At 45.2% G+C, this 16,784-nt stretch overlaps 1 protein-coding gene across 4 annotated transcripts in view; it reads left to right on the top strand.

The window, feature by feature from the left end:
* LOC139538416 (kalirin-like) overlaps positions 1-16,784 on the top strand; it is a 301,849-nt gene that overhangs the window by 140,692 nt on the left and 144,373 nt on the right. For all 4 annotated transcript variants that reach the window (XM_071340411.1, XM_071340413.1, XM_071340412.1 and 1 more), the window contains exons 6-9: positions 369-491; positions 5,814-6,005; positions 6,619-6,750; positions 8,489-8,719. In XM_071340411.1, coding sequence (XP_071196512.1) covers positions 369-491; positions 5,814-6,005; positions 6,619-6,750; positions 8,489-8,719 — 678 coding nt within the window. The remainder of the gene's footprint in view (positions 1-368; positions 492-5,813; positions 6,006-6,618; positions 6,751-8,488; positions 8,720-16,784) is intronic.

Below are 16,784 nucleotides of genomic sequence, written 5' to 3'. Positions count from 1 at the left end.
TCTAAGCCGCTGCCTCTGAATCACATATACTGCTGAAGCATGGGTTCAAATCCAGCTGTTTGCTGTGCCTCTCTCTCGATCCTGTCCAATACACCGAAAATGAAATAATGTCTGTCTGCTGTGCCGGGATGGGTTACAACAGCTAAACTATTAATGGGAATGTCTAATAATCATCATGATGATTATATATAATATGCCTTATATATGCTGTTTATATGCGTGCAAGCCGTGCATTCATTTCTGTATGGGTGGTTCCAGCGGGAATTGAACCCAAAAGTGCCATGCCCTAACAACTGAGCCACAGAGGACCAGTAACCCAACCAGCAACCCTACCTAACCTTATGTATCTGTGTTTGTTCCCACCATAGATGTTTGACTGGATCAGTCACAATAAGGAAGTGTTCCTGCAGAGCCACACAGAGATCGGAGTCAGCTACCAACACGCCGTGGACCTCCAGACGCAGCACAATCACTTTGCCATGAATTCTATGGTATGTGAGGACTATGTAGTGTGTGAGGACTATATGGGGTGTGGGGACTAAATGGGGTGTGGCAACTATGTGGGGTGAGAGGACTATGTGGTGTGTGAGGACTATGTGGTGTGTGAGGACTATGGGGTGTGTGAGGACTATGGGGTGTGTGAGAGGATATGTCGTGTGAGAGGACTATGTTGTGTGAGAGGACTATGTTGTGTGAGAAGACTATGTGGTGTGTGAGGACTATGGGGTGTGTGAGGACTATGTGGTGTGTGAGGACTAAAGTGTGTGAGGACTAAAGTGTGTGAGGACTATGTGGTGTGTGAGGACTATGTGGTGTGTGAGGACTATGTGGTGTGTGAGGACTATGTGGTGTGTGAGGACTAAAGTGTGTGAGGACTATGGGGTGTGTGAGGACTATGTGGTGTGTGAGGACTTTCTGCAGTGTATGGGGATGGGGGATCTAATAATATGGATGACATCAATACTCTTTGAGTCATGGCTCAGTGATTTCACTTTGAATGAGCGGAGTAACAGCGGAATTATTGAAAGACAGACTGGTCGATGTTCGAGGAGCGAGTCAAAAAGCCTTTCAATTACTGTATTAGTATTTCAAATAGGGTTGTGAAAGAAACATGCTCGTACAGCTACCAATGATGTCGCGCAGGCCACTGGCGATGGAGTGCTGAAGTCCATTTTGCATATGAACACACACGTTCAGATTAGTATTGCTCTACTGAAATAGCAGGCTACTTCCTCAATGTTGATTTGATTTCCTCTGCTTCTACTCACCAGTTACACTGCCATTAAAATGATGTTTCCCAAATGGCACCCTGTTACCTACATGGCCCTGGTCATAAGTAGTGCACTAAATAGGGAATAGGGTGCCTTTTGAGATACACCTTAGAGTAGGGAATGGCCTCTACTACAGTTTTGCTCTGACAGAATGAAGACATGTTTGGTGCTATTTGGTTCAGAAATCAAGCCACATACAGTGCTGAGAAAAAATATTTGCCCCCCTTCTAATTTTCTCTACTTTTCCATATTTTTGATACTGAATGTTATCAGATCATCAACCAAAACCTAATATTAGATAAAGGTGAACAGATAACATAACAATTACATACTTATTTCATTTATTTAATAAACAAAGTTACAGTATGCAACACCCAATGCCCCTGTGTGAAAAAGTAATTGCACCTTTGCACTCAATAACTGGTTCTGCCACCTTTAGCTGCAAAGACTCCATTCAAATGTTTCCTGATCAGATCTCTCACGTTGCTGTGGAGGAATTTTGGCCCATTCTTCCATGCAGAAATATTTTAACTCAGCGACATTTGTGGGTTTTCAAGCATGAACTGCTAATTTCAAGTCCTGGCACAACGTCTCAATTGGGATTAGGTCTGGACTTTGACTAGGCCATTCCAAAACTTCAAATGTGTTGCTTTTTAGTCGTGCAGGTCCAGGTCCTGAGGCAGAAAAGCATTCCCAAACCATCACACTACCACCATGCTTGACCGTTGGTATGAGGTGCTTACTGGAGAATGCCGTGTTTGGTTTCCACCAGGCATAATGGAACCCATGTCAATTACTTTCTTTTTCACACAGGGGAATTGAGTGTTGCATAACTTTGTTAATTTAGTTAATGAAATAAGTATCCATTTTTTGGTTATTTGTAAACGCAGGTTTCCTTGATCTAATATTAGGTTTTGGTTGAAGTTCTGATAATATTCAGTATAAAAAATATGCAAAAATAGAGACAATCAGAAAGGGGGCAAATCATTTTTCGCGGCACTGTATGTACCAAACGCACCACACGCACATGCACATTTGAATGGCATGGAAAGTCCTTCATAGCATTTAGGGGGGTAGATCAGCTTTAATATTGTTGATAGATTGTGCCTTCCATCAGGGTTATTGTCTGCATCATTTCCAATCCCCCATATATATATATATATATATTTGAATATATTTTCCCCTAACCCTAACACCCCTTCCCTAATTGGAGTAAACTAATGGACAACAACACTTCTACTTCCAGCTTATACATACTAAATACATTATACAGACACAGTATATTTTTCAATACTTATATATTTTGGGTTTTTAGTCCCATTCTAGCCTTCTATTGCCATTTCCAGCCTTGATTCTCAGTGTGTGATGTTTATATTGTATTTTTTACAATAAAAAACCTCCCCACTCAGAGGCAGCTTGGCTCTCACTGAAGAACCACTCTCTCTCACTCTCTCTCTCTCTCTCTCTCTCTCTCTCGCTCTCTCTCTCTCTGTCTCTCTGTCTCTCTCCCTCTCTCTGCTCATACAGACTCCTAAATCATGCTGTTATTATGTTTTGACGTGTCTTGGCTCAGCGTGTTCAGCATGTTGCTACCATGTCTGAACGTAGTTCACTAAGCCCTGCTTTAAACCAACGAGCTGTTTGTTTTTATGCCTTCATTAGCAGTTCTAATCAGGTTAGCGGTAAATAAAGCCCACGGTGGGTGCATCATGTGAAGCTGATAAATGGTTGGGCCTAAAGCGGCCAGAGATGATTAAACTCCCATAGTGGAGGGATGGATGGGTGGGTTTTGTGGACTACAGAGCCAGATGGCAGCACAGAGGATGTACATTTCTGTCTACCTGTTTGTGTGTGAGTGTCAAAGACATCAGGGGTGGCCTGCCAGAGAGTGAGCGATTCAGTCAAAGCTGCAGAATTCTGTCACGCTTGTTGTCGCTAAGCTCTACACCATAATTTCATGTCGGACTGGCTCACAGGTCATACAGTATCTCTGTAGCATTGAATGTTTAGCTAATAAGCGATACTACATTGCTAGGTATAGCTAGACACGCCACAGAGACCTAGATTTCTTCATTTGTTTGTCCACTTGGATTCAGTCATCTCTATGTATAAATAAATCAAATCAAAGTTTATTTGTCACGTGCGCCGAATACAACAGGTGTAGACCTTACAGTGAAATGCTTACTTACAGGCTCTAACCAATAGTGCAAAAAAGGTATTAGGTGAACAATAGGTAAGTAAAAAAATAAAACAACAGTAAAAAGACAGGCTATATACAGTAACGAGGCTATAAAAGTAGTGAGGCTACATACAGACACCGGTTAGTCAGGCTGATTGAGGTAGTATGTACATGTAGATATGGTTAAAGTGACTATGCATATATGATGAACAGAGAGTAGCAGTAGCGTAAAAGAGGTGTTGGCGGGTGGTGGGTGGCGGGACACAATGCAGATAAACCGGTTAGCCAATGTGCGGGAGCACTGGTTGGTCGGCCCAATTGAGGTAGTATGTACGTGAATGTATAGTTAAAGTGACTATGCATATATGATAAACAGAGAGTAGCAGCAGTGTAAAAAAGAGGGGTTGGGGGGGGGCACACAATGCAAATAGTCCGGGTAGCCATTTGATTACTTGTTCAGGAGTCTTATGGCTTGGGGGTAAAAACTGTTGAGAAGCCTTTTTGTCCTAGACTTGGCACTCCAGTACCCCTTGCCATGCGCTAGTAGAGAGAACAGTCTATGACTGGGGTGGCTGGGGTCTTTGACAATTTTTAGGGCCTTCCTCTGACACCGCCTGGTGTAGAGGTCCTGGATGGCAGGCAGCTTAGCCCCAGTGATGTACTGGGCCGTACACACTACCCTCTGTAGTGCCTTGCGGTCAGAGGCCGAGCAATTGCCGTACCAGGCAGTGATGCAACCGGTCAGGATGCTCTCGATGTTGCAGCTGTAGAACCTTTTGAGGATCTCAGGACCCATGCCAAATCTTTTTAGTTTCCTGAGGGGGAATAGGCTTTGTTGTGCCCTCTTCACGACTGTCTTGGTGTGTTTGGACCATTCTAGTTTGTTGGTGATGTGGACACCAAGGAACTTGAAGCTCTCAACCTGCTCCACTACAGCCCCGTCGATGAGAATGGGGGTGTGCTCGGTCCTCCTTTTCCTGTAGTCCACAATCATCTCCTTAGTCTTGGTTACGTTGAGAGATAGGTTGTTATTCTGGCACCACCCGGCCAGGTCTTTGTCCTCCTCCCTATAGGCTGTCTCGTCGTTGTAGGTGATCAGGCCTACCACTGTTGTGTCGTCTGCAAACTTAATGATGGTGTTGGAGTCGTGCCTGGCCATGCAGTCGTGGGTTAACAGGGAGTACAGGAGGGGACTGAGCACGCACCCTTGGGGAGCTCCAGTGTTGAGGATCAGCGTGGCAGATGTGTTGCTACCTACCCTCACCACCAGGATCCAGTTGCAGTGGGAGGTGTTTAGTCCCAGGATCCTTAGCTTAGTGATGAGCTTTGAGCGTATTATGGTGTTGAACGCTGAGCTGTAGTCAATGAATAGCATTCTCACATAAGTGTTGCTTTTGTCCAGGTGAGAAAGGTCAGTGTGGAGTGCAATAGAGATTGCATCATCTGTGGATCTGTTTGGGCAGTATGCAAATTGGAGTGGGTTTAGGGTTTCTGGGATAATGGTGTTGATGTGAGCCCTTACCAACCCTTCAAAGCATTTCATGGCTACGGACGTGAGTGCTACGGGTCTGTAGTCATTTAGGCAGGTTGCCTTTGTGTTCTTTGGGACTATGGTGGTCTGCTTGAAACATGTTGGTATTACAGACTCAATCAGGGACATGTTGAAAATGTCAGGGAAGACACCTGCCAGTTGGTCAGCACATGCCCGGAGCACACGTCCTGGTAATCCGTCTGGCCCTGCAGCCTTGTGTATGTTGACCTGTGTAAAGGTCTTACTCACGTCGGCTACGGAGAGCGTGATCACACAGTCGTCCGGAACAGCTGATGCTCTCATGCATGCCTCAGTGTTGCTTGCCTTGAAGCGAGCATAGAAGTGGTTTAGCTCATCTGGTAGGCTCGTGTCACTGGGCAGCTCGCGGCTGGGCATCCCTTTGTAGTCTGTAATAGTTTGCAAGCCCTGCCACATAAGACGAGCGTCGGAGCCGGTGTTCAATCTTAGCCCTGTATTGACGCTTTGCCTGGTTGATGGTTGGTCGCAGGGCTATAAGGAGTAAATAGATCCTGAATTCAATAAAATAATATCCTGAATTTAATTAAATATATCCTGAATGAAAGGAAATAGATCCTGAATGAAATGATATTGACCCCTCAAACTCAACTCTGGACCTCGAAGCCAGTTCCACTTCTTTTTTTCAGGGACTGATTAGACCTGGGACACCAGGTGTGTGCAATTAATTATCAGGTAGAATAGAAAACCAGCTCCGGACCTCATCGGGTACAAGTTGAATACCCCTAATATAGACCCTGGATCTTTTCCCATAATATATTATGTCTTCTCTATGTGTGTCCCTCCCTCGGTGCAGAATGCCTATGTGAACATCAACCGGATCATGTCGGTGGCGTCGCGGCTGTCGGAGGCGGGCCACTACGCCTCACAGCAGATCAAACAGATCTCGGCCCAGCTGGACCAGGAGTGGAAGAGCTTCGCCGCCGCCCTGGATGAACGCAGCACCATCCTGGCCATGTCAGCTGTCTTCCACCAGAAGTCGGAACAGGTTGGCAGTAGACAGTAGGCCTACGGGTTGCAACCCTCATACTGTTGTCACTCAGTCACATAGCCCTGAATTCTACCTAACTGGAAGTCTGAGCACGTAACTCAGACATTTGTGTAAAACATGTACTGACGTCAAAGGGGGATTTGCATGACAATTCAAGCGTTGCGTCAACGCTTTGACCATCCTTCAAGCCCACAGGCCGTCTGAGAGAGATTGTAGTGTCAGTGTTGTCCTGTATTTCTCTGGCTGTTGCCTGTTGCTGTGTAGAGGTCGTTAAGATAGACCTGCGTTGCCTTGGCAGCAGCTGCTATGATGCAGATTGTTTGGGGCTACAGGTGTGCCTGTCGGCTGTAGACTATGCTGCTTTTCAGAGAGCCAGGCAGGCAGGCGGGGTCCAGGGTTTCCTCAGCCTCTCATAAAGAGGTTCTGCCTGCCTGCCTGCTTCCCTCCCTCCCTGCTTCCCTACCTCCCTTCCTCCCTCCATGCTTCCCTACCTCCCTTCCTCCCTCCCTGCCGGCCTCAGTCTATGAAATTTATCCCAGGGCTCTGTTGATTGATCTATCTGTCTCTGTTCTGTTGTGTGAATGTGTCTCTTTGGCCTGTGTTCATACAGTTCCTGGCTGGGGTGGAGGCCTGGTGTAAGATGTGTAGTGAGGGGGGACTGCCCTCGGATATGCAGGACCTGGAGCTGGCCATCCACCACCACCAGACCCTCTACGAACAAGTGACCCAGGCCTACACCGAGGTGAGACACCCTCACAACACAAACCAGGGTTGGGGTGAATTCCATTTCAATCCCGGTCAAATCAGGAAGGACACTAAGATTTCAATTATTTTCAATGCTTTTCAATTAGGAATTGGAAAATTTGGATTTGGAATTTGGTTTACTTTCTGAATTGATATGGTTTTGTCCCCAACCCTGACACTCACCCAGTTAGAGCACTAACTAAACTCAGGTTTATAGTGGCATTCTGTGCTAGTTTAAGATCCCACCACATAGCTTTTAAGGGGAATGACAACAATTGTAATCTCCCTTTTATATGAGATATATACGATGGTTTTTAAAAGACTGTCATAAGTTATCTTAACATTATCATCAGCAATCTAAGCATGGATGTACACTGCACATAAAGTTGAAATATTGCCCTTAAATGAAACAGTCCTTAAATCAGATCGTACCAGACACAAAACTCTTTCACGTAAACGTTACCCTGTACTACAGTTTTATATCAAATAGGACCTTTACCCGCCACATTGAATCCATCTGCATTGCACCATGTGTGACACATGGCCTGTTATGCAGTATGTGGACCACTGTCCTTCCATGTCAGATTTACTCCCCACAGAAGATCCTGTATGATGATAGGTTTGTGGTGGTGTAGCATTTCACTAGATGACAAGCTCTCCACTGACTTTTGTCCTCCTTGGTAGTTTTATTTTAGTATCGTCTCTGAAAAGGTTGCTATAAACGTCTCTGGTTTGAACCAAAAAAAGAAAGGCTTTGCTGTTCTCTTACATATTGTGCCACAGATGAAGAGAGAAAAAAACTCATCCTAATGCACAAGAAAGTGCATGTAATTTAGCGATTTCCGCTGGAAATGAAATTACAGCTTTGACTTTGCTTAATTTAGGACGGTGCATGTGCAGCTAGAACAGAACAGAGGTGATTAGCAAGGAACTGACTTTCAAATTCCTTATTTTCCTCAAACTTTTCTTTCCACATAATGAAACTAAGATTTGACTGACATGACAAGCTTCAAGATTAATTGTGATACTGTATCTAATGCAGTCATAGAGTTTCAAAATTCGGAGACATTCTCAAAATTCCCGGGTTCACAAAAAAATCGTGAAATCGGGAGGAAATCCAGGAATCCTCCAAATGGGATTGATGGAGAACCTGGGAATTTTGCTGGAATTTTGCAACCCTGCAGATTTCGACAGTCAAATAGGGGGTGCTTATATTTGTCCTGTTTCAATGCATGTACAAGTGTGAGGTGTGAAATGGAAATGTGTTTTTTGCATATCCCATCTCCCCCTGAGACATCCTCAGATAGTGGGGTTACCGCCAGGGATCAGACATTAATGACGGTGACCCTGGAGCAATTAGGGTAAAGTGCTTTGCTCAAGGGCAGATAGACAGATTTATTTTCACCTTGGGGATTTGAACTAGCAACCTTTGGGTTGCTGGCCCAATGCTCTAACTGCTACGCTAGAGCTAGGCTAATCCTACTAATAGGGGTGGCAGGTAGCCTAGTGGTTAGAGCGTTGGGCCAGTAACCGAAAGTTTGCTGGATCGAATCCCTGAGCTGACAAGGTAAAAATCTGTTGTTCTGCCCCTGAACAAGGCAGTTAACCCACCGTTCCCCAGTAGGCTGTCATTGTAAATAAGAATTTGTTCTTAACTGACTTGCCTAGTTAAATAAAGGTTAAAAAAAAAAATAATAATAATAATAAATAAATATCACATCCCTCTCTGTCAAAAGGTCAGTCAGGATGGCAAGGCACTGCTGGATGTCCTCCAGAGACCATTGAGCCCGGGGAACTCGGAGTCTCTGACGGCCACAGCCAACTACTCCAAGGCAGTCCACTGTATCCTGGACGTGGTCCACGAGGTCCTGCACCACCAGAGACGCCTGGAGAGCATCTGGCAGCACCGCAAGGTCCGCCTGCACCAGAGGCTACAGCTCTGTGTGTTCCAACAGGACGTCCAACAGGTAACTAGCATCGTGTTTATATACACGTGCACACACCAGAGTATTTGAGCGGTTGGAAATTCCACTCATCGCTCTCGGATTGGTCTTTGCACACCGTTCTGGCGCTCAGCATCTTTTTCCCCGCTCTGCAAAAAAATCGCTCAGCGCTCACAGGGGCGAAAAAAATGCCACTCCATTCCTTTTTTTTCCGTTTATTTTTTTCATTTAACAAATACTTTTGTGACTATATACCATTTGGTTTTGAAGTAGGCTGTCGTAACATTTCAGCATCATGTCGTAGGCTATTAAACAAGGGCTTACCTACAGTAGGTGATAGGCTGTGGCCACTGTGTTAAAAAACAAATAGCTTTTTCTCTAATCTATTCATCATCAGATACTTCCGTTGTAACTGGCTCTGTTGCGCCTCACATTTGACAGTTGCTAGACTACTTTAACACTGTTACAAACTTAGCTCCACGCCGCTCACATCCCCTGGCAAACCCACACAGGCCATCCGTCCAACAGGAAACAGTAAGATGGCCAGTGCTCGGCCTCCTACTGTACACCACTAACTGTATTGTAAATAGCAAAATGAACATGACGACACAGTGTAAATGAAATGCTGCATCTTGAATCATATGTTGGTGCACCGCCTCTTCAGTCACTTGTCAGGGCTGTGGGAGTTGTAAGGACTTAGATGTAGCCTATAGAAATGCTTTATGGCACACTAGTTTAGTAACAGTATGAGGTTAGTAGGTCACGGTGTCAAACTGCTCTGTAGAACATGAGTCATTTATTGTTTTGGTTGAGCCCATTTTAGAGAACACAGTTCCTTGCCCTGATGCTGCAGCAAAATATGAATTTACATCTCATAACTCATATGGCTCTGTGGTGACTCCGGGTTTGAAAAAGGAGTCCATATTTCAAACGAGCAGCGTGAAGAAAGAGGAGTTTTTCAACAGTTAAGGGGAATGACTTTTCATGAGCAGAATTTTTATTCTAATATTTCTCATCTGGAACGTGCTCAGGCGGACAATTAGTATCCCTTGCGTTGGCCATTTTGAAGAAGGATGAATTGCAGTCTGGGACTGCATCCCAAATGGCACCCTATTCCCTATTTAGTGCACTACGTTTGACCAGGGCCTATACAGAATGGCGCTGGCATGTACAGTATAGCGGCCGTTTTACGGGCTCCTGACCAAGTCTGCTATTTAGTGTGTTTTTTTGCACTGATCTTAACTTTTTTTGTACGTAATGTTTCCACCATTGTTTCCTATGACGTCAAAGAGCTTCTGGACTTAGAACAGCGATCATTAATCTCGATTTGGATGAAGAATTCTACTCGACACTCGGAAGAGGAAAAGACGACGATATAGAGGCCGACGTGGGAAGACCCTGATGAAACTACAATATAGAGGCCAACGTGGGGAGAGCCTGATAAAACGACGATATAGAGGCCAATGTGGGAACACCCTGATGAAACTACGATATAGAGACCGATGTGGGGGCACCCTGATGTAACTATGATATAGAAGCCAATGTGGGGGCACCCTGATGTAACTATGATATAGAGGCCGACGTGGGGACACCCTGATGAAACTATGATATAGAGGCCGATGTGGGGGCACCCTGATGTAACTATGATATAGAGGCCTACGTGGGGGCAACCTGAGGAAACTATGATATAGAGGCCGATGTGGGGGCACCCTGAGGAAACTATGATATAGAGGCCGATGTGGGGGCACCCTGATGTAACTATGATATAGAGGCCAATGTGGGGACACCCTGATGAAACTACGATATAGAGGCCTACGTGGGGGCACCCTGATGAAAAAACGATATAGAGGCCTACGTGGGGACAGCCTGATGAAACTACGATATAGAGGCCTACGTGGGGACAGCCTGATGAAACTACGATATAGAGGCCTACGTGGGGGCACCCTGATGAAAAAACGATATAGAGACCGATGTGGGGGCACCCTGATGAAAAAACGATATAGAGCCCTACGTGGGGGCACCCTGATGAAAAAACGATATAGAGACCGATGTGGGGGTACCCTGATGGAATTACGATATAGAGATCAACGTGGGGACAGCACGATATAGAGGCCGACGTGGGGGCACCCTAATGAAACTACGATATAGAGACCAACGTGGGGGCACCCTGATGAAACTACGATATAGAGGCCAACGTGGAGACAGCCTGATGAAACTACGATATAGATGCCGATGTGAGGGCAGCCTGATGAAACTATGATATAGAGGCCAACGTGGGGACAGCCTGATGAAACTACGATCCTGAGGCCACGTGGGAAGACCCTGATGAAACAATGATATAGAGGCCAACGTGGGTACAGCCTGATGAAACTATGATCCTGAGGCCACGTGGGAAGTCCCTGATGAAACTACGATATAAAGGCCAACGTGGGGGCACCCTGATGAAACTACGATATAGAGGCCACGTGGGAAGTCCCTGATGAAACTACGATATAGAGGCCAATGTGGGGACAGCCTGATAAACTACGATATAGAGGCCAGCGTGGGGACAGCCTGATGAAACTACAATATAGAGACCGATGTGGGGGCTTCCTTATGAAATTACTATATAGAGGCTGAAGTGGGGGCACCCTGATGAAACTACAATATAGAGGCCAACGTGGGAAGACCCTGATGAAACTACGGTATAGAGGCCAACGTGGGGAGACCCTGATGAAACTACGATATAGAGTCCGACCTGGGGTCACCCTGATGAAACTACGATATAGAGACCAACGTGGGGGCACTCTGATGAAACTACGATATAGAGACCAACGTGGGAACAGCCTGATGAAACTACGGTATAGAGGCCAACGTGGGAACAGCCTGATGAAACTACGATATAGAGGCCAACGTGGGAATACCCTGATGAAACTACGATATAGAGGTCAACGTGGGAATACCCTGATGAAACTACGGTATAGAGTCCGACCTGGGGGCACCCTGGTGAAACTACGATATAGAGGCCAACGTGGGGACAGCATGATGAAACTACGATATAGAGACCAACGTGGGGGCACTCTGATGAAACTACGATATAGATGCCGATGTGGGGGCACCCTGATGAAACTATGATATAGAGACCAACTTGGGGACAGCATGATGAAACTGCGATATAGAGGCCTGGCATGGGGGCACCCTGATGTAACTATGATATAAAGGCCGACGTGGGGACACCCTGATGTAACTATGATATAAAGGCCGACGTGGGGACACCCTGATGAAACTATGATTCTGAGGCACATGGGAAGACCCTGATGAAACTATGATATAGAGGCCGACGTGGGGACACCCTGATGAAACTATGATATAGAGGCCAACGTGGGGACACCCTGATGAAACTATGATATAGAGGCCGACGTGGGGACACCCTGATGTAACTATGATATAAAGGCCGACGTGGGGACACCCTGATGTAACTATGATATAAAGGCCGACGTGGGGACACCCTGATGTAACTATGATATAAAGGCCGACGTGGGGACACCCTGATGTAACTATGATATAGAGGCCAACGTGGGGACACCCTGATGTAACTATGATATAAAGGCCGACGTGGGGACACCCTGATGAAACTACAATATAGAGGCCAACGTGGGGGCAGCCTGATGAAACAACGATATAGAGGCCGACGTGGGGACACCCTGATGTAACTATGATATAAAGGACGACGTGGGGACACCCTGATGAAACTACAATATAGAGGCCAACGTGGGGACACCCTGATGTAACTATGATATAGAGGCCAACGTGGGGACACCCTGATGTAACTATGATATAGAGGCCGAACGTGGGGACACCCTGATGAAACTATGATATAGAGGCCGACGTGGGGGCACCCTAATTAAACTATGATATAGAGGCTGACGTGGGGACACCCTGATGAAACTATGATATAGAGGTCGACGTGGGGGCACCCTGATGAAACTATGATATAGAGGCTGACGTGGGGACACCCTGATGTAACTATGATATAAAGGCAGACGTGGGGACACCCTGATGTAACTACGATATAGAGGCCAACGTGGGGACACCCTGATGTAACTATGATATAGAGGCCGACGTGGGGACACCCTGATGTAACTACGATATAGAGGCCAACGTGGGGACACCCTGATGTAACTATTATATAGAGGCCGACGTGGGGACACCCTGATGTAACTATGATATAGAGGCCGACGTGGGGACACCCTGATGAAACTATGATATAGAGGCCGACGTGGGGGCACCCTAATGAAACTATGATATAGAGGCCGACGTGGGGACACCCTGATGAAACTATGATATAGAGGCCGACGTGGGGACACCCTGATGTAACTATGATATAGAGGCCGACGTGGGGACACCCTGATGTAACTATGATATAGAGGCCGACGTGGGGACACCCTGATGAAACTATGATATAGAGGCCGACGTGGGGACACCCTGATGTAACTATGATATAGAGGCCGACGTGGGGGCACCCTGATGAAACTATGATATAGAGGCCGACGTGGGGGCACCCTAATGAAACTATGATATAGAGGCTGACGTGGGGACACCCTGATGAAACTATGATATAGAGGCCGACGTGGGGACACCCTAATGAAACTATGATATAGAGGCCGACGTGGGGGCACCCTGATGAAACTATGATATAGAGGCCGACGTGGGGGCACCCTAATGAAACTATGATATAGAGGCTGACGTGGGGACACCCTGATGAAACTATGATATAGAGGCCGACGTGGGGACACCCTAATGAAACTATGATATAGAGGCCGACGTGGGGATACCCTGATGAATCTAGCGAGTGAATAAACCACCTCTACTCTCTGTTCCAGTGGAGAATGTACAATCACTGGAGAACAAACTAGACGAGGTCCGTTGGAGTCAGCTCTAATTCCAGCAGCAGCACCGAGCCAAGTCTGGGAGACAAATCAAGATCTGACCTCTGACCAGCCAAGCCAAACAATGTATAACCAGTCCACACGCTCCACACTGGAGCGCTGTTGACTCAAGCCTCACTTACCTCACAAACTTAAGGAATAATTACTAGGCATAATCTTAGAAAATGTTACCAAGGATTCAATGGCCTAAAAAAGCAATGCTGTGTGTGTGTGTGTGTGTGTGTGTGTGTGTGTGTGTGTGTGTGTGTGTGTGTGTGTGTGTGTGTGTGTGTGTGTGTGTGTGTGTGTGTGTGTGTGTGTGTGTGTGTGTGTGTGTGTGTGTGTGTGTGTGTGTCTGTGTGTCTGTGTGTGTGTGTGGTAGGGTGTGTGTGATTGTGTGTATCAGCTTTCTTTGTCAAGTCAGTGAGATTCATAATCACACATCGTCTCTCACCTTCCTCCTCTTGCAGTATGGCTCATTTTAGGTGAATACCTCTCACCACTCCTAAAATATCTCCTCCTCTCCCTACCTCTTTTTCACTGTGATAACGAGTCCACTCCCCCCTCAATGAGGCCGGTCTCTACTATTCATCATCCAATGTGCGTCCCAAATTACATCCTATTCCATTTATACCGTTCTACTTTTGATCACGGCCCATGAGGCTCTGGTCAGTAGTGGACTATATATGGAATAGAATGCCATTTAGGGACGCACATCCAGTCATTAAAGTATGAAGTGTGTTTATTAGAGAACACATGCCAGAAAGTACTTCACAAGCACAGCCAGTGAAATTAGTGTGATCGGATTTATCATTCCTTGAATAGGGCCTATTCAATATAAAAACGAAGAAAAAACAAGCTAGACTGTCGGACAGGTTTCATTTCAATCCGATCTGCTTCAGTGTCTATTGTGCTTCCGGCGTGTTTTCTGATGTTCTGATTTGTTCCGTAAACCAACCTATCTTTCTCTCGTCCCCTGAGAGGGTATTGAAATGGCTGTCATTTGGGACGCAACTCGAGTAACACAACAATGTACTAGATAGAATACACCACAGTGAAAGCCACACTGGAGAGACGGAAACAGAAACAGTGTCGTGTGCAGTCCAGTGAGTCCACCTGCCCACAGTCAGAGTGGAGCTCATTGATAGGACCCAAACTGAACCCTATTACCGGTTAAGTGCACTACTTTTGACCGGGGCCCCATAGTGTTATGGTCAAAAGTAGTGTACTATATAAAGAATAGAGTGCCACTTTGGATGCATCCATGGAGAGTGTAGCATGCATTTAGTTAGTTCATATGCGCAGTGTATACTCACGGTGCCCTACTTTATTTACATTTACTCAAGGGAACCACATCAGGGTACTTCATTGATATTCATATCATGTCAATGATGTTTACTTGGAGTGGTTTAATGAACACCCTTATCTGTGTGACAGCACCGACTGCTATCAGCAGCTACAGTATGCATACCTCTCTCTTTTTCTTTCTCTTTCATTTCAATCCGATCTGCTTCAGTGTTGTGTTGTGTATCCGACGTGTGCTTTCATGTTCTGATTTGTTCCGGAAACCAACCTTTCTCCCTCTCCTCTAAGAAGGTATTGAACCCTGTCTCGCTGCACTGCACACATTCATTTCAACACAAAACGAAGAGAGACAATTCATGTCTCTAGTTTCATCTGAGAAATAGAACTCCTTCAACCAGTGTGTCTGCCCAGCTAGCACATTTGGTTCCTTGGAAGTTGTGGGAAAGTACATTTTTGGTTTCCTATTGAATCTGGAAATGAAGCCATACGTTTTTTTTAAACGGAAGTGAAAATGTTGCCTGTTCTGGGAACGTACATTTTTAGGTTGCAGGGAGGTTCTGAGAAGGTTTTACTATGGTTCCCTGAAAGTTTTCCTGGGAGGTTTAATTAACGTTCTGAGAACAGAAATGATAGGTCATTTGAAGGTAATTAATTAACATTCTAAGAGCATGTAAGACTTTAATAACACTGCTTGCTTAGTTTGGGTTACCTGTTTTAAACTCCTAGCAAAGATAGGACACATGGAAATTAATTTGCTTAGGCATTAATCATTGAAAACACTTTTTTTTTTTTTTGTGGCACAGCATCAGTGAGATTCAAACCTATGATCTTCTGTTCTCTCTCCATGGAATTAGTCCACTGCACCACCAGGATGGAGCTAGCATGCCATGGTTTTGAAATTCATACAAATTAATACAAATTAATTTTAAAAATTAGTTAATTTTTGTCTGTTAGAAACAGACCCCTTTTCAAAGGGAAACATGCACTTATTAAGATCGGGTGTGGCCAATTAGTGGGCTCAGCTATCACACCTAAACAAACTTAACAAGATGGAGAGTTTTGTTGATGCTGACCACAGAATGTATATGTTTTTAAATAACATTCTTAGAATGTTCTCTGAACGTTACTCAAGTTTTCTTGTGGTTTTTATGGAACGTTTTCTTAACGTTCTCGGAACAATGAGAACATGACTTTAAAGAGAACCATGAGGAAACCTGTAGGAAAGGTTATGGTGAAGTACTGAAATTCACACAGAAGAACGTTGTTTCTTAACGTTCTCAGAACTATTTGAGAACATTCCTAATGTCAAACCAGTTGGAGAACGTTCCTGGAGCATTACCAAAATGTAATTTAAATGTAACCATGTTTGAACTTTTAGGAAACGTTCTGCTAAAGTAATGAAATACCAAGAAAATAAAGTTTTTTTTTGTCAAGTTCCTTAAATGTGCTGAGAATGCCAAGTTATTTTATTTTTCATCCTGCACCATTCCCAGAAAGTTGTGGGAAGATTTTATGCAAAATAGCCATAGGACAACCACTCTCTCACCAAGCTATAAGAAATATATGTTATTACAGAAAGTTACGTTCTAGCTGGGTGTGGAGCTTCCGATCAGAGCGCCACTGTTTTTGTTCCAAATGGCATCCTATTCCCTATATAATGCACTACTTTTGACCAGAGCCCTATGGGCGGCCCTCTGCCCGCAGTCAGAGTTGAGCTCAGTGGTAGGGGGGTGACTTTGTTTACAGCCCACTAATTACATATTGTTAGGAACAGACGTCCATGAAGACTGTACTGTGCATTTAGTTAGTACACACTGTATACACATGGTTCCCTAGTTTACAGTGCCTTCGGAAAGTATTCAGACCCCTTGACTTTT

The sequence above is a fragment of the Salvelinus alpinus genome, chromosome 14 (assembly GCF_045679555.1).
Source record: "Salvelinus alpinus chromosome 14, SLU_Salpinus.1, whole genome shotgun sequence".
NCBI classification, from domain to species: Eukaryota; Metazoa; Chordata; class Actinopteri; order Salmoniformes; family Salmonidae; genus Salvelinus; species Salvelinus alpinus.
The sequence above is the reverse complement of the archived record's forward strand: the minus strand, read 5'-3'. Positions and strand labels throughout refer to the sequence as shown.